Raw genomic sequence first — 18291 nt, forward strand, 5'->3', positions numbered from 1 at the left:
TTATAGTGAGTCATAATTTTGTCAAAATGTATGTTTTTTGATTTACTTTGAGTCAATATGTCACTTAATATGAGTTTTTCTAGTCATTCTTAGTAACTGTTTCTGACGAAAATGTGCTCCCAATTCAATGTCTTTAAAGTAAATTAGGCTTCAAAATGCTGATGTTTTCATCGCGGACAGAGGAGGACCTACCTGTCCGCTGACCTCCAGGCGGCAGCAACAACGTCCAGGATGGCAGCTACAGCACAGCACCATAGAAGAAGTAGTACAGGAAGAGGCGTTGAGCGCTGAATTGAAAATAGCCGCGGGTTTCGTTAGCCGCTGTTAGCGCCGTAACTGTGAACATGAAACGACAACCAGCTGCTTGTTATGTCTAAAGTTGGACAGGATATTTTTCAGCGGCAAAATAATGGCGTCGCGAGACAATAACGAAGGAGTATTTGGCCGGATAATGCTAACTAGCTAACGTTAGCCGCAGCCTGGAGTCCCCTTTTTGGCTAGCAAACAGAATTTCTTTATTATTGCCTACGGTGCCCTTAAATAAACATAAAATGTGTAATGTACGCGGAAACACTATTAACTTTACAAAGTGGATACCTTAGTTTGTGAGTCTCCAACTAACGGACACACAGCAGGTAGCGTGGATCTGTGGACGGTATCATCAGTCTGTTGACAGCTGTTCATGGTGAGCTCACCTGTTAAACCGCTGATTGTAGGATATCCAGCGAAACCTCGGACAATGTCGGTAAACGGGAAAGTCATCCCGCACACCCCGCTGGCAGTGGACTTCTGGTACGTACGGAAGTGTCCAGGCACTCGGCTCTTTTTCCTGTCCCACATGCACAGCGACCACACGATGGGTTTGACCTCCACCTGGAGCAACCGGCCCATCTACTGCTCCCCAACCACCGCCACGCTGCTCAGACTCAAACTGCAGGTGAGGAGAGCGACAGCAAACACAAATGTGTGATCTATGGGTGTAATTAACATGTCACCCAACTAAAATGTATCACTTTTCCCCCCTTATCCAAGGTAGTTGACTCTACCTGTTAACCTGACTCAATTCTTCAATTAGAATTCCGCAATTAATTTATTCTATTTCATATGTGCAATCGTTTTTTAAGGTGTAATAATTCTTTATACACTGTCCTTACTGTGATAATTGCTGTAATATTTCAACTACAGCAATCCTCTGTGCAATTCAAATGTGCAATATTCTTTTAACTCTTGAATGTAGGCTATATTTAACATGTTGCACATATTGTAAGTATGTAAAACTTTATTTATATAGCACTTTTTAAAACGTGTTGTTTTAAAAAGCACTTCACAAACACTTAAACAAAATAGTTAATTGAGTTTCAATAAATTACAATACAGGAGACAGTAAAATGAGGGACCGACAAGACCAAAACAAACAAATTAAAACATTAAAAATGGAGTTGCTACAGGAAGGCTTGCCTTTAAAAGTGGCTTTAAGCAGACCTTGAAAACAGTCCAAGGACTCGGCAAATCTAATGGACTGGGGAAGATTGTTCTAGAGGGTCGGGGCTAAAACAGCAAATGCACAATCACCTTTTGTTTTGCAGATGGAGCAGAGGAATATAATTGTTCGTCCAACTCTTGAATATATCTGTTGTACATTAAAAAACAAACACTGACCGGAGTGCTTAACAAAGAGATCAAATAAAAGAAGTCATAATATAAGTGCATTAATAACGGCATACAGTATCTTCATAAAAATCAGAACACAAAAAATACTAAGACAGGCATAAAATACAAAAATAAAAGTTACAGCGCAGTGAAAGAAATTAATATTTACTTTAATACAAGTTAGTGGCAAAGAGGAAAGTCTTAAGCCTTGATTTAAAAGAACAGCGTGCAGCAGACCTGTAGTTTTATTGGACTTTGGAGATTTGTGGTGCATATAAACTAAATGCTGCTTCCCCATGTTTAGTCTTGACTCTTTCGACACAAAGCAGACCTCAGAAGATCAGAAAATTGAGTCTGACAGAACTTTTTCTTGGGCTCAAGTATAATTTTCAGTACCCTGCGTCTCTTTTACTTTGTCAACATATTTATTATGACAAACAGTATTACAAACTCGTGTCACGCGCTGAAAATTGGGATGATTAGGGTTGAAGTGGTGTTTAACACCAGTAGACACATTGCTGCATATAGTTATCTTCTGCTAACAGTTTCTATTTCTGCTCAGGTGAAAGAACAGTGGATTCATCCGTTAGAGTTGGATGAGCCGTACTTGTTGCCACTGGATGACATCGGCAAGGAGAGGCTGACAGTCACATTGATAGATGCCAACCACTGTCCAGGGGCTGTCATGTTTCTCTTCGAAGGCTACTTTGGCTCTATACTGTACACTGGTCAGTGTCTGCATGCATGGGCAAAATACTTTATCTACCAAAATACTTTTGGTACTTTGTCTATTACAGAATCATGGGAAGTAACAGTCAGCACTGACACGTTAATTTCAGGTGACTTCAGATATACACCCTCCATGCTGCGTCAGCCGTGCTTGAGGAACAACACCACTATAGATGTCCTGTACCTGGACAACACCAACTGTGACCCCAACCGCACCCTACCCTCCAGACAGCGAGCCACCCAACAAGTCAAAGAGATCATCCGCAGCCACCCAAACCACAATGTTGTCATTGGTAACTTTATTCAGACTTTTTAAAAACACACCTTGTGTACTTGTGTACTGTGCTCTATTAAGTCTGTGACTCTGTGATTTAAAACATTAAGTATGTGACAGTTATTTTTTATTTCACTGTGGCTCTGTGTGCTGTCTTTGATAAATCTTGTTATCCTTACACACTTGCACGTTATGAAAAGTGGCTACGGTTACATGCACACCAGTATTCCCCTATAATTCCAAATATGACATTATTCTGAATTTCATGAGGGTCATATAAACAGCGTTTTCAGTTTAAGTATTCTGAATTTTTACTGTTGTTTGCAACACACAGCCTCCCGTCTGTTTGCAGGAGGCTCTGTGCATTGTCGTGGATACACAAACCAACTCGCCGACAGTTTGCAAATCTGTGGGGTAGAGACGCATGCAAAAGAAAGTCCACATCCCACGTTTCTGGACGGAAGGAAAAACACACTAGCTTTTTAAATATATGAAAGAGGGAGTCCAACAAGTCCACCACTGATAGAAAACAGTGAAAAAAATCATATTTAGATGCAAAAAGAGCAAATGAAATGAAGCTCCAGCTATTCTACTTCTCCATATTTTGGTTTGATAAGCGGCATATTCTGGCACGTTAATCAGATTATGCATGGTTGCATGTAAACAGGAGTGTTGGTGGAATTTTCATCTTCATTAGCCTTGTGAATGGCTCAGTAGGAATATTGTCTTCTTATGAATACGGGCAAAAAGCAGACTATTTTGTTCTGTTGCTTTGCCAGTTAGAATTTTGTGACCCTAAGTCAATAAACAATTTATATTCTGTGTAGCCATCTGACAAAAAAAACAAGGCCCAAACTGTAATGAGGTACAGGGGTCAATGTGAATGTATGTGAGTTACAATACAAAGTCATTAGGTGTTTAGAAACCACAAAACACCCTCTCCACACGCTCACTCTCTCTGCTCTGCTCTGTGACCTTGCACTCTATTGCACTCTGCTGAGGCACAGACCCTCATGCTCTCTTGCGCTGCCTTGCAGGCCTGTATGCGCTGGGTAAGGAGTCCCTGCTGGTGGAGCTGGCGATGGAGTTTAAAACCTGGATCGAGGTGAGCTTTGAGAGGATGGAGACCCTCAGAGCCCTGGAGCTGCCTGACGTCTTTACCACTGACCCAGGAGCCGGTCGTATCCGAGCCGTGGAGCAGTCAGAGATCTGCTCTGCCACTTTAACCCAGTGGAACAAAGAGGATCCCACTCTGGCCATCTTTCCCACCAGCAGGCCCCTGGTCTCCTTTAACCCCAACGTCTATGTGGTGCCCTACTCCGACCACTCCTCTTACCAAGAGCTGGAGGATTTTGTCTCTGCACTTAAACCTACCACCCTTGTACCCATCATAGGAAAAAATGTACCTGGAAGCTTCTCTGCCTTACTGCCCAACAAAAAGCGCCATGATATCCTGGTGCCTGAGTCAGTCCGACACTACATGTTACGACAGCCTGAGGCTGAGAGCCATCTCAGCTCATCAGCATACACCAGCCTGAGGCGCAAACATTTTCAACCTCTTGCTCCCAAAGGGGTGGTATTTGAATCTCCTGTAAGGGGATCAAGAAATTCATGTCAAGAAGCCTGGGAGGCAGAGTGTCTGGAGCAGGACGTGTCTGAGGAAGAGATGGACACAGAAAGTAGTGAAAAGGACTCTGACTGCATCTTTGTTGACCTGAGCAAGAAGCTCAGCCCTGACAAAAACAGAAGAGGGGCTGGAGACATGTGGAGCCTCAACATTGTCCAGACAGTGCCTGAAGAGATGGTGATGGCAGAGTCGGTGCCATTCAGTCGACTCAGCCAGAGCGACTTTGCTCCAGTAGAGATCCCGACAAACACCAAGGCCTGCGTGAAATCTGTCAAGACCACAAGAAGGCCTTTTGAGAGTAATGCCAAAATAATAAACAAGATGGCTTCATATAAAAATTTCAGCAGCCAGCATAGCAGACATGGAAATGTTCAGAAGAGCGACACATTGTCAGTCGGTGAAAGCATGTATCATCAGAGCGGACAGGGAATTGATCAGGATGGTTACATAATGTCAGATAACAACACGAGTCAGCACAACGAACATGGAGCAGATCAGAGCAACAGCGAGAGCAGCTTTGAAAACGATTCCTGCTCTTCATCGTGCTCGCAGACTGTGCTGCGGCAGGAGTACTTCGAGGAACTTGAGGACAGTATTTTAATGAACTGCCCTTTCACGAAGGAGGACTTTGAGGTGTGTGGCCTCGTGCAGCAGAGCTCGGTGAAATTGCTTCCCCTCTCTTCTGTATGTGATGAAAGAGAAGATGACTTCTCCGACAAATAATGTGGCCTGACATTTTTGCCTTGCTTTAGAGGCCTTTTTGTATTGTTTGTGTGAAAATGAGCACTTTAAAGCCAATGTACCATTTTCTTATTGTGACCGTACCCATTTATGTCATTTCTGTCTGTGGTGCCTCCATTTTGTGTTTTGTGGCCTGGAGTTTAGAAAAGCAGACTTGACTGGACCTGTGAAGTGACTGACGGACTTCTGCCCTCAAACTTCATCACTATAGCCTTGGCCTCCTGGACATGTAAGCTAAGAGAGTTTTCAGTGGTTAAACAACCCAGTTTTCCTTTCTGTAATGAAAAAAAATAATCACTGAATTGCACATTTGGACAGGGTTTTGAAGTAATCTGTAATTGATGTTTTCTTACGAAACATTAGACTAATAAGCAGATTACTTTTTTTGCCTTGAGAACCAACTGTCTTTAAGCACTGGTAACTCTTCATTCTCAAGCATTTGAAAGTGAAAGTCAGGATTTTTTTTTGAGTATTCTGAAATACCAATGAATGGGAAAAAAATGCTGCCAAGTGAGTCAAACTTCAACATCTAAATTCAGTTTTGTCTAAAAGCTAAAATAAAATGAGAAAAAGCACAAAAGCAGCCATGTTCCTGCCAAAGGTTATATCTGCCTTTTTCACTAAAACTTTTATCTGTATGTTTACCACTGTTTGTAAGAAATAGCCTGTTAATGAAAAGTTTAAATTGTCAAGACGGCTGTCAGTTGTTACACTTTTTACTGAGAATCACAGTGTTAAAGATTGGTATTTTGCAGTTTTGACTCAAGAAATTTATAATGGGAAAACACACTCCTTTCTGTGATTGTCTTTGTAATTGTACACCTGTCTAAGGTCTGTGAAATATGATATTGTTAAAAATAAAGTATTTATTTCCTATATATCCACAAGCAGCTGTTGCAGTGTTCTATTTTTATTAGTCCACTTCATTAGTGTGAAAACATTTTTTGGTAACTGCACATTAACATTTCATCCATAGTATATAATTGGAAAAAGTAGTTGCATGCATGTGTATTAAAAAGCACAGTTGCTTCTGACTGTATTCCTACAACAGTTTAAAGTGTGTTTTCATTGGTGTTTTTGTTCCCCATGACCGCATTTGTCAACTGCAGAAAAGCAGCTATTTTTTTCCATGTTTTGATAAGAGGTGACATGAACCAGTGGTGTGCAGCTCAGCTGCTCTCTGTGGGGATTTAATAGCTGGCAGTGCTGAAACCAAATCCATTAGACCACAGTTCACTGTAACTCTTATAGACCTGTGAACATTGTAAAGCAATACTTTGCCTTTTTACCTTCAGCTGTATTCTATTTACAACAAGAAAAATGTGCTTCCTCAGGAGGCCTGATCTCCTGTGAAATGGAAAAAAAATCTGTGATTTGTGTTCAATACAGGCTCCTTATGTGTGAATTGTTTCCTCAATAAATTACACTTCAATATGCAAATGAATGTTGCTTTGGTGTCCCTTTTTTATACATTCACTTTTTACACCTGATAACTAAAGAACTCCACTACAGCACAGATTTTTGTCAGCATCTATTGTTCACGTGTGCTCTCGAGGAGTTACTGCTGCCTCCTGTTGCAATGCTGGTATTCCTCCCTAAGATGGCAGTAGTTTGTTAAAAATACCAGCAGATGCTTTTATTTTATGTCTTGCTTCTCATTTACTTTTGGGTTTCTGCAGCATGTCCAATTGCTGCAAAAGAAGAATCATGTATATTTGGTAGAGAATACCATGCTGAGCAGTAATGACTCAGCTCTCAACAAAATCCCATCCTCCCTCCACAGCTTCTGTATTAACATCATATTGCAAATGAAGATCATAAAAATGTTATATGACAGCAATTAGCACACACTGAAGTGGACCAATTCCATCTGAAAATGAACATGAAGCCTGCTATGCTCTTAATTTGACGGCCTTACTGCATTTGTGCAAAAACTGCATATTTTTAGGATTTCAATATGGAGGCATGCATGCTGCACTACCAGACTACAAAGCAGGACCAGCTGCCACTCATTTTGGCCATCACGGAGAGGTAGTCGAAGGTCTGCATGCTTCCTGGTGCCCTGAGCAACAACCACATCCACTAATGAAACATGTCTGTTTCCTTTTAGAGACCAGAGTCCACACTCCAATACTGAAGATAATAAGTAAGGCAAGAAAAAACTGAACAACAGCTTGTTTTGGAGCACAGTATGTTCTCAGAGCTCTTATACTCAGTGGCCAACAAGGTCAAACTGCTTCAACGACCCAAACATTTTAATTAGGAGAAATGTGTAGCTTAAGGTGCCAATGCCAATTCAGAAACAACAAACGGAAATCCAGAACAAACACAACATTGGAAATGTGCAACACTAAAAAAGCATACTGCAGAAAGCCATAGCAAATACATTTACAGCAAACGCATGCAAATACCTAAACAATGCAAAGTCAAAAACAAATCCAACAGAAAAACACTGCATATTCAGTCAACACAATGGAAGCCCTTCACTCCATGTCGCTATGGTTCTCCTAATGGAAATGTTTTGGGCCACTGGGGCGGTTTTGCGCTTGTCGGCCACAGTACTAATAGCAATGCCGAGGGCTTACTAGGAACAAGCAGCAACCTCTGAGACTGAAAAATAAGGCCACTCAAACTGCCATTGCAGGCTGGCTCCAAAACTGCATCAATCCCCTCAGACATCCATGTTAAAATGCCTAACTTTACAACACAAATAAACATCTTTACAGCCTAACTCCAAAACACAAGAAGGCAACAGCCAAAATACCAAACTCAAGGCTTCAAAACAGCAGTCCACAAACCAATGGGTCACTTCATGGTTGTTACCTCCCATTATTTTTGCAGTCTATGACCAGCACTCAGTCATTTGCTCTTGTACATTCCCCCTTCATCGCCTCCCTACAACTCCAGCTCTACACAAACAGTACATTAGATCCAGCTGTATACACATCTTTAGCTGGCCCTGATCCTGGTGCATCCCATCAGACTGCACTTTGACACAGTACCTTATATAAAGTGGTCTGTGTGTGAAGTTCAGAAATCTCAGAAGCATCATGCTGAAACATCAGTCAGCATCAATGGGTCGTCAGATTGACAGGACCGCAAGCTTGTGCTCATAAGGGATGAATGACCAGCTGCTGCATGGTTTACCCTGCATGTAGGAGGAGGGACATCTGAGGTCACCTACGGGTTCAGAGTAAAAATACTGATCATGAGCAGTGCTCGAGGAAGTTCCTTAAATAAAAGTGCTAATATCACACTTCAAAAATACTCCATTACAAGAAGGTCCTAAATTGTAAGTGATACGTTGTCAATAGTATGTAAGGGTCCAATGTGTAGGATTTAGTGGCATCTTGTGGTGAGGTTGCATATTGCAACAAACTGGAACTACAGTGGCCAACGCAAAAACCTGAAGAACCAGTGTCTGGTTTGTCTTTTCTGGGCTATTGTAGAACAACATGGTGGATGCTGAGGATGAGGACTGGGTCTATTTAAAGACATAAACAGCTCTTTCTAAGGTAACGAACACAACATTCTTTGTTTCAGGTGATAATAAACTAAAAAAAAACAAAAGTACACAAAATTGAATATTTTGACAATAACCGATATGTCACTATATAACAAGTCATTTGGCTGATAACCTATACCGATATCAAAATATACACCTTTTTCCCCACCTAACTTTAGTGATCAAGTATCTTCTGTAGTGGAATTAACATCATATTACACATAATCTTACTGTGAGGGCCCACCAGCAGATAGAGACGTAAAATACAATGTTTTTCAATGTGTGTAATATTCATTCGTTGTGCAAAATAAGAAAAACACTGCCACTTAGGGTTGATTTTTTTTTGTACATGTTCACTTTGGCAATTGAAAAAATAGGCTATATATACGGTGTATTGCTTTGTGATATCAGCAGAAATCATCATGTTGGCCAATTCCAATATTTCATTTTTAAGCCAATATCTGCCGGTACTGATGATGTGCTGATATTATCATGCATCTCTAAAACCCTTTAAGTATGCACACTGGACCTTTAAGTATCCTATTCAGAGTATTTTAAGCGAAAGCATTAAATACAGAAAAATGTAATGTTATACTATTATATAGAATTGGATTAATATTACTGATGTAATAATGTGCAAACAGCATTTTACAGTTGTTGCTGCTCAAAGTGGCAGTAAGGTTGAAGTATTTTACATAATGACTGTTTTCCTCAATGAATTAATCTCCTGCTTATTTCCTCAATACATTTTCTGAATTTCTTACATTGTCCCAAACATTGTCCAATCAATAGTCCAAACTTAATAAAAATTACTGTGGAAAAAAAAAAAAATATATATATATATGTAACAGAATATATAAAAAACAAATGAGCAGCAAATTCTCACATTTGAGGAGCTGAGACTATGAAATGCATTTTTGAGAGAAAATCATAGCCATGGGGAGAAAGGCACCGTCCAATGTTGGAACAAAACCTGCAGCCTCAGAGTTAAAGGGGTGCAGTATTTTCTCTGATTGTTATTGTGTATAATTATAAAGTGGCATGAAAAGAACATACTCAAATCAAGCATAAATACCTCAAACCGTACTGAAATATAGTACTTGTGTAAATGTACCTACAGTAGTTATATTCCACTACTGATGGCTGAGTATTACAGAGGAGGCTCACCAACATAAACCACCTGCTCTACAGGGAATCCTGCTAATATGACTCTGGGATTTAAGGAGCACAAGCATAGATTGTTTGAGTTCCCTGCTATCGTGTCTCAGATTATTATCAGTTGTAATCTTTCTTGACAGCAGAGGGGGGCGGACTCTTGTACTCCTGAGATTGGTTGAATTGTAATCAGGACAAGGCAGCGCCCAAGATTGAATTTGCATTAAGATTCCTGCATATTTTACACAAGCCTGCTTTTCCCCCTGCAGTCCCAAATTCTATTTTCAGGCAGTGCACTCTTTCTGCAAAAACAGAAAACATGTTTGTGACAAAAAAAAACGATGAGTTTGGGAGGAAAAATGCATTTTCTATGAGAGAATATGAAGCCCTGACAGTGAGGCCAGGAAATGAGAGGAAATGGAGTGTCGCATACCCCCACAAGCATCGCAGCAGGGTGTTAGGGCTAAAGTAATGGATTCCTCACACACGCCATTACTTCAAAGTGGAAATCATGAGGATGCTGCTACCTGCGAGGCCAAGCCCTTTCAACAGGAGTAAAACTGCTGTGAGAATTAGGTGACTTGCAATTCACACAACTCTCTCTTCAAATTAATATTTCCATTAAGTTTGGTGGTCTGATTAACAAGGACTCTGCTGACCTCCTCGTGCATATGACAGATTACAATAAGTGCTGGGCAAGGTGTACAGCATTTTAACAACGAAATGCACCCAGGATCACAGTGTGCTTTTGGCTTGGTTTCTTTTCTCCTTGTGTTGTAAAGAAAAATGGAGGATCCTGCTGTGCAATTTACAGCACTGTTCCAGCAAGAGCTCACAATTCATTCTTCAACTGTTAGTGGGGACTAAAATTTGGTTCCTCTCAAGACCCACAAATAAAAAAGTTAAAGCAAATGACAGCTTAACACAGTAAGCTTCTGTTCCGGGTGCTGAGGCACTTCATCACAGGGAGACTGTAGTTTCACTGTTTCAAGCAACTTAACAAGACATAGCCCACAAAATAAGCACAAAAAAGGCAAGATAAAAAGGGCAATTACTTAAAAAGTGCACATATATATATATATATATATATATATATATATATATATATATATATATATATATATATATATATATATATATATATAAGAATGTATGAAATCAAATAAACAGCAAATTCTCTCATATGAGGAGCTGAGACTATATATATATATATAAAGATATATATATATACATACATACATGTGTATTTATGTTAGATATTCTATTATTTTTTATTATTTTTCTCTGTAACATAATTTTAAGTATAATTCATTGATTCATTGTCCGTAACTGCTTGTCCTCGTAAGGATTGCAGTGGGGCTGAAGCCTATCGGAGCTCTCATTGGGCGAGAGGCGGGGTATATCCTGGACAGGTCGCCAGAGTATCACAGGGTGTCACCAGTTAACTACCTTTGGAATGTGGGATGAAGCTGGAAAACCCAGAGAAAACCCACGCAGACACGTGGAGAACATAGAAACTCCGCACAGAGGCCACCCCCGCCCAACGTCCAAACCTCACCCCAATCCGAGATCGATCCGGGAACAGTGAGCTGTGACTGTGAGGCAACAGTGCTAACCACTACACCACCAAACCAAATTGTAAGTACAAAATTATCATAAATATTGATAGAATTTTCTGGACTTTTTCCCTTTTTTGATAATTTTGTAATTATCATCCCCTCTTTTTTTAAATTAATTTTTAGGTAATTTTCTTTTCTTTTTTTTTGCAATTTGTGGAAAATTCCTTGCCAAGTTGGTCATTGCCTTTCCCCCATGTTTTTAGAAAGAAATCAAACCAAATTGATAAGGTTTCAAAGGGTTAAATAGCTTGTGAAAGGCATCTGAACATAGCACAAGAAAACTGATATTGATCTGGGTTTCGAAGGGTTAATACAGAAAGCCCTAAACAGGACAGCAGCATCTGTTCATAATTTCTTTGAGATCTGAGTGTGGATGTAACAACAACTGTATACTTTAAGAACTGACAGTCAGCTTTAAAGGGTATTTTTCCATGTTTTTTCGTGTCCAAATGACTAAAGGGAGCAACAATGAAAGTGATCCAGAGTGAGAGACACCGCTGCAGCTGACAGCAGCAAAACAGACCGCAACGTAACACGTCGGGTAATTGTGCACCCTCAATGTTCGTCCACTAAAAGTGCTTTTTTTTTTTTTTTTTTCAAGAAAAGACTCGAACTGTTATTACAAGTGTCCAACAATTAATACACATAACTAAATTGACCCTAAAGAAATAGACCTTAATGTTAAAGAGTAAAATCGTTTTTCTTTAAACAGCTCTGAAATTGACATTGCCAAACCCACAAGACTTGATTTAAGTAAACAGTAATTTTATTACAGTAAAACTCATCTCATTAGAAATTGGTAGAAACAAGACAAAACTCACAAAAACAATCTTGGTGTCTTTTTTTACGGTTTCAAAAATCACTGACTCTGGTTTGGCTAAAATTAACCCTTAAATTGACAGTTAGATGTGAAATGTGTGGCTCTATATGAGCTAAATTACTGTTTATTTAATATATTATATTATTAATATATTATATCAGTACCTCCACATTTATACAATTTGTAGGTCATTCTGATAGATATTTGTACCTGACAAACTGACCAACTCGATACTTGACTACATTTATACAGGCTATAGTTTGTTCTGGTAGATATTTGTACCTGAGAGAATGACTTACTCCACATTTAACTACATTTAAACAGATTTTAGGTACTATGCAAAACCACCAACGACAGGTTAAGTAAAAATAACCTACCTGTTGTTGTTTTTTTGTCTTTACTTAAATTATAAAATGCATGACTTCTGCTTGTAATGGAGTATTTTAATGTTGACATATTGCTAATTGCACTCAAGACAATAATCTCCATACTTCCTTAACAACTGCATGTACTCCTGGTTGTTATCTGCCAGAGAAAACCTTAGCATGAGTGTGGCTTTTCAGCACCATGGAGAGCACCCAGCAAACTTCATAACCACAAATCTTCCCTGACCAGAAAATGAATCTAAAGTATTGTAACCTGGGGCATTTTAATGGTGGGTTAAAAAAAAATACTGTTAACATGAAAATGAATGCATTTCTACAAGGTTGGGTTTTGAATGTAAGGAGAAACATTCATCTACGAAGCAGATGGAGTCCTCACCCCAGTGAGGCATTAAATGCCGACTCCACTGGTCTGAAGAAAAGGACGATAGGACGAGTTAAATCGAATGCATCAGGTTGATACAGCCAAAATAAGGACATTCCTGGAGGCAAAACCAATGAGCAACAGAGCAGTTTTTTTTTTTTTTTTTTTAAATTCAGGCCACATAGAAAACCTTAATCCTTATTTCATTTCCACTTAAACATCTCAAAATGCCTAGTCAGTCTGCTCTTTCAGCTTCAAAGACGACGCATTTCTGCGTGGGAGACGAGCTCTGGCTCAGACGCTCAGTACAGGTGATAGCAGAGGAGCAGCGCTGGGACTGACAATAAGAAAGCCACTGGTTTCTGCACTTTGTAGTGGTTTTCTCTCAGTCCCTCTTTTCCACACTGTCGCAGGGAGTTGGAACGATGAAGCTGAGCTGTGTCACACCCACACAGCAGCAGAGGCTGTTATCTTTTTGCTCACAGTCTATTGCTATTTCTGTTGCCTCTGCCAGTGTTTTTGCGCGAGGGGTGACACACACACATATGGCGATGTATGTGCTTGTGCGTAAACACGAGGATGAGAAGGAGTAAGAGGGATGAGACTGAGCGCGGCAGTCACAAAACATCTCTGGTGACTGGAGAGACAATCAGAAAAGGAAGGATTTGGGGAGCAGAGGTAAAAGCTGCCAAACTCCAGCAAAAAAGCAATTATGCTGAGGACTGTAGCTGTTGCTTTGAGACTTTCAAAGAATAATTTTTGTCTTTCCCAAAAACCGTCATTAAAAAAATGCTTTCTACAAAGCTCAGCCTCAGACTGGAAACATCAGATTTGTGCATTTATGAAGCTTTTGAGCGTCACAAGAAACGACAGCGCCGCAGTGAACGGGCTAACTCATTCATCACGTTCTTTCACATCAAAAGCGCCTCAATCACACAGCCTTGAATTCTCCAGGAGATTTTTTCCTGTATTTTCTCTGTATAAAAGAAGCAGTCATTCATCACTCTCTCTTTGTTAATATCCCACAAGACCTTAGGAGGGAGTCTACACAGGGCCCAGATCCAGCTGCTTGTGGCTGACTCACAGGACAGTGCTTCCCTATGGGGGGCTCCTCTTTTCTCCTACTGTACTCTTCATGCTCTCTCCTGCTGTGTCTCCTCGCTTCACTCCTTCTCCCTCCTCTGTGCTCTCTCTAATCTCCTTTGCTTCTCGTTCCAGCCTCCCACCCTCTCTTACCTCTCTCTCCGCATGCCAGCTTTTCTCTCTCTCTTTCATTTTTGGAATCACCACTCGCCTTCATCATCAACTTCCTCTCACATATTCTCTTTTGCTCGCCTCCTCTTCTCCTTCCCCTCCAGCCACAGAGATTACAGTCCTGGCTCTGAGTCACTCAGGAGGTAATCTAAGGTGTATAGTAAATACATGCAGAGGGCGCAGCAGCGAGAGCAGCAGAAAGAGCAGCTGTCAGTGTAGGAAGTATTATCTGAGCACTACGTGATACTACCACCTACTTTCACTTATTTGAAATCTCCAAAGCCTTTTTACTGCCTGAAAGGGCTGGTCATGCCGGGCATTCTGTGCACTTTTCAGCTTGTTGGTAAATGGCACACATCAACCAGGGAACGGTTCTCACCGCCGAAATCGTTCATGGCTGCTGGCAGCATCAGTACTCCGAGATGTAACCGCCATTTGATTTGCATGAGATTGAGCCAGCGTGGAGGTCCTTACAGACCTAGGGGGAAACATTATTGAAGGGGGGCGGGGGTGGTATTGTAATTTTGATTTTAGCTGAAGGGAGGGTAGGAGGGTCCATCATTTATTTCTGTCATTGTTGTACTTTAACAGGTTTATCAAAGATTTATTATTGCCTGATATCTGACAAAAAAAACTCTGTTTTCATCTTCAGACTGACACTGCCACCACTGTAAACGATTTCCTTGAGGGATGGGGATTTGATTTTACGTAGCCAGTCACTAGAGATTAACGTCTCCGCCTGAATTTAATGTCATATTAAGTCCACACTGCTGCACACATTTTTACTGGGATTTAAGAGTGGTTAGTAAAACAAACTACAATGTCGGGCGAAGCTGAGAAAAAAAAAGTCAATTTAGAGCAGCCTCCATAGCAGCGTTTACCTCATAATAGCGCTTGCTATTGTTGTTATTACTCCCCTACTGGTAGGAAGGCATCATTTTCTGTGCCTCACAAAACCATTATGTGCCAACAGTAAGGTTAAGGTTTGGTTAGGTTTAGGTACAAAAACAACTTGGTGGTGTTAAGGAAACATAATCTCCATAGTCTACTTACTGGTCACATGGCAGTGAGACCAGAGTGCAAGCTCACAGTACAAACAAAATAAAAGTACAGACAAAATTAGAAGCTTGAGCCGGAGGGTAGGGAATCAAAAACTGATTTAAACCCCTTTTTTTTGGAAAAAATAAAAATATTACAACCTATGACCTTTCAACAAGGTAAAAGTCAATGTTATTGTCAATTCAGCCATATGTACAGGACGTATAGATGCCGTTTTTCTCAGACCACAAGGGTTTCAATTACTAAGATATGCTGGCGGCCGTACTGCTGCTCAGGCTACTGACACTAAGTCACTAAGTCATGCTGAGAGACGCTGAGTCATGACAGTCAGACAGGTTTGGCAAAGAAGAACATGCTCAGTTTGATACTTCGGTTTATTAACAGCATTTTTCTAAAAAAACAAACAGTTAAGTTGGGTTTTAAAGATAACAAATAAAGTGCAATTAAAGATGAAAGTTATATGCCGTCCACAGAATACGTCATTAGAGGTAGTTTCCAGTACTGAGCGTGGACACGTAGATGTTTGTATAAAGGCGGCTCTTATGGCTTGTCACGTGGCTTACGGTCCAGACTTTTTGGAGGCAGAGGGGAGACTTGAGCATCCTAAAAAGCCTGATGTATGAAGCTGTTACAGAGTATTTTGGAGCAGGCATGGAGGCTCCGGCTTCTTCTCCCAGATGGCAGGAGACTGAGGAGGCAATGCTGGTGGCTTTGCAGGTTAGGTGGGCGTTGAAAAAGTCCAAGAGGGAGGAGAGTGAGGAGGCGGCGGTGATCTTCCCAGCTGCGTTCACTATGTGCTGCAGGGTCTTGCAGTTGGAGGCAGTGCAGTTCCCAAACCACGCTGATGCAGCTGGTCAGGATGCTCTCAATGATGTTTCGGTAGATGGAGCACATGATGGGTGCCGGGCCTCTTGCTCTCTTCAGGGGAATGAAGGACACTGCTGGGCTTTTTTGGCCACTGATGCAGTATTATTTGTCCAGGAGAGGTCATCCGTGATGTTCACACCCAGAAATTTGGTGCTGATCACCCGCTCCACAGCAGCAACATTCAATAAAACAATACCCTATCTAGTGCACCTAATTTATTTAACAGGAGGCTAAAGCATAAACCGTTCATACTCAATATATCAGTATTTATAACATACTGTATAAACCATATGAAAAATTGTAAAACTTTGACCACTTCAACCTCCCAATAAACACTTTCCGATGTTGAATGTTCATTTTAAAGGAAGAGCTCCTTAAATGAGACACAGTTTAGTTCCTCCCCTGATGTGTTTATGATTTCCTCAGTTGTTATTTTAGTCAGTTAATTTCAAGTTTGAGTCAAGTCGGTGAGTTTTGGAGTCAATTTGAGTTCTGAGGTCAGTAATCGTTCTTGGTCAGTTTTAAATCTGGGTGCACCATAATAATAAAAGCAAAGGGAATGTGGATTTGTAGCAGTCTTACCGTGATATGGTGTCATCGAAATGAGAAAGTGAAGGACGAGATGTTTCCATCCTCAAGAATGAGGAATGATGACGTCCCAGGGTGGCTGGCAAGCTCCTTCGTCAAGAGGAGAATCAAGAATCAATGGTCCACTTCAGCGTCTCACAAACCTTACCGGTATAAAAAAGTGCTATTACTTTCTGTCATGTCATTTAACTATATGTTTCCACAATCAATGATTTATCACATCATCAAAATCCTCAGTATGATACTTAACATATAGCAATTATATGAATTACATGGTTTTAAAACAGCACAGCATCTGTTTTGTATACAAAGACTTATCATTTTAAACCTTTCAAAGATGAACTATGTTTGAACTGATGTATCATGCACAGAATTCATTTCTTACACACCAATTTTATGACAAATGTAACATTTTATATTTTTCAAATCGTCTCCCTATGCTAAAAAAAAAAAAAGTGTTTTTATGTAACTAGAGCAGCCAGGCTGCAGTGAACACGTTTTCAACACCACACTGTAATAGTTAAAAGTACTCAACTGACAGAAAAATGAAGGAAATGAACCACAAAGTACATTCGGTTTTCTTTTTCAGTCAGTGTAGGTTGTAAGGCATTTTCTATCAACTTTACCTGTAACACCCATTAACATCCCACAGCTGTAAAATTTAACACACACACACACACACACACACACACACACACACACACACACACACACACACACACACACACACACACACACACACACACACACACACTGCCTGCAGTACCGCGTGCCGGCTGTCACACGCAGACTGTCGCGTGCTTCGCTAGTTTAGCTCACACTTTACTCACCAGGACGGAAACTGCAAAAACTATCCGACGGCACACAGCTCCACTGCTCCTGTCTGCTGCCCCTAATACTGATTCATTTCACACACAAATCCATCACAGTTACACGCTGCGAGCTCACTTTCTCACGGGGCCTCACTGTTTTTAGCATCGGCCTGCTACAGCTACCTGTTTTGCTTTTTCTCTGCACTGTTGAACATGCTACCTGCAGGGGCGGGACTTAACTCACTTCCTCCAACAGGTGACTTTACTCATCCAATCAATTAAGAGGCTACTTCAGACAAAACGTAAACGAATTAAGTCTGGCAGGCATTTTAGTTAAACATTTTTTTTGTTTTGGTTTTCTTTAACAACAGCTAAATAAATAAAATAAATAAATAAAAATAGAATAACCCTATGTAAAGTAGCTCCCCTGGGTTACAGAAACATGGTCTCATGCCATGGTGACAATAATAAACACTTGGCTAAAACAATAGTTCAACACAAAAAATATAAATTGTATATTACAGATAAACTACCGCTTAACAGTACCTGCACACACCTCAGGGAAGGATAATGTAAAAATACTTAGTTTAGCAATGGTGTTCCGAAAGTAGTTATGTTTTGATTTCCATGCCCATGATTGAATAAAAGACCCTTAAAAAATGCTGCACAGGAGTTTTCAAGTCTTTTCAGTAAAGAACATTTTATAAAGTTTGGCTGTCTGTCGTTTGACCTCTGTCAAAGTCTGTTTGCACTAACATGCTTTCATTTGTCGGGCGCTCCACTCTTGTCAAAGCCATTCAATAGAAAACCTTTTTCTGGGACTATAGAGAAACTAATGAGGTGA

At 40.4% G+C, this 18291-nt stretch overlaps 1 protein-coding gene and 1 long non-coding RNA gene across 3 annotated transcripts; one reads left to right on the top strand and one right to left on the bottom strand.

Moving 5' to 3' along the window:
• Nucleotides 1–274: 274 nt before the first annotated feature.
• dclre1b (DNA cross-link repair 1B) lies at nucleotides 275–6311 on the top strand. 2 transcript variants are annotated; one of them, XM_042491955.1, is made up of 5 exons: nucleotides 275–635; nucleotides 717–937; nucleotides 2213–2378; nucleotides 2490–2672; nucleotides 3691–6311. In XM_042491955.1, the coding sequence occupies exons 2-5, from the start codon at nucleotides 740–742 to the stop codon at nucleotides 5001–5003; spliced, it is 1860 nt and encodes a 619-aa protein (XP_042347889.1). In that variant the 5' UTR covers nucleotides 275–635; nucleotides 717–739; the 3' UTR covers nucleotides 5004–6311. The 2 variants fall into 2 exon arrangements, with proteins under 2 accessions (XP_042347889.1, XP_042347888.1); XM_042491954.1 differs by having other exon boundaries at nucleotides 275–937.
• On the bottom strand, nucleotides 885–17621 carry LOC121947070. Its single transcript, XR_006106060.1, has 3 exons — nucleotides 17466–17621; nucleotides 16630–16778; nucleotides 885–931 (listed from the first exon to the last, which is right to left on the bottom strand). It is a non-coding gene; the product is annotated as an uncharacterized LOC121947070 (long non-coding RNA).
• Between the last annotated feature and the right edge of the window lie 670 nt (nucleotides 17622–18291).

This window comes from Plectropomus leopardus, chromosome 8 (genome assembly GCF_008729295.1).
Source record: "Plectropomus leopardus isolate mb chromosome 8, YSFRI_Pleo_2.0, whole genome shotgun sequence".
NCBI classification, from domain to species: domain Eukaryota; kingdom Metazoa; phylum Chordata; class Actinopteri; order Perciformes; family Serranidae; genus Plectropomus; species Plectropomus leopardus.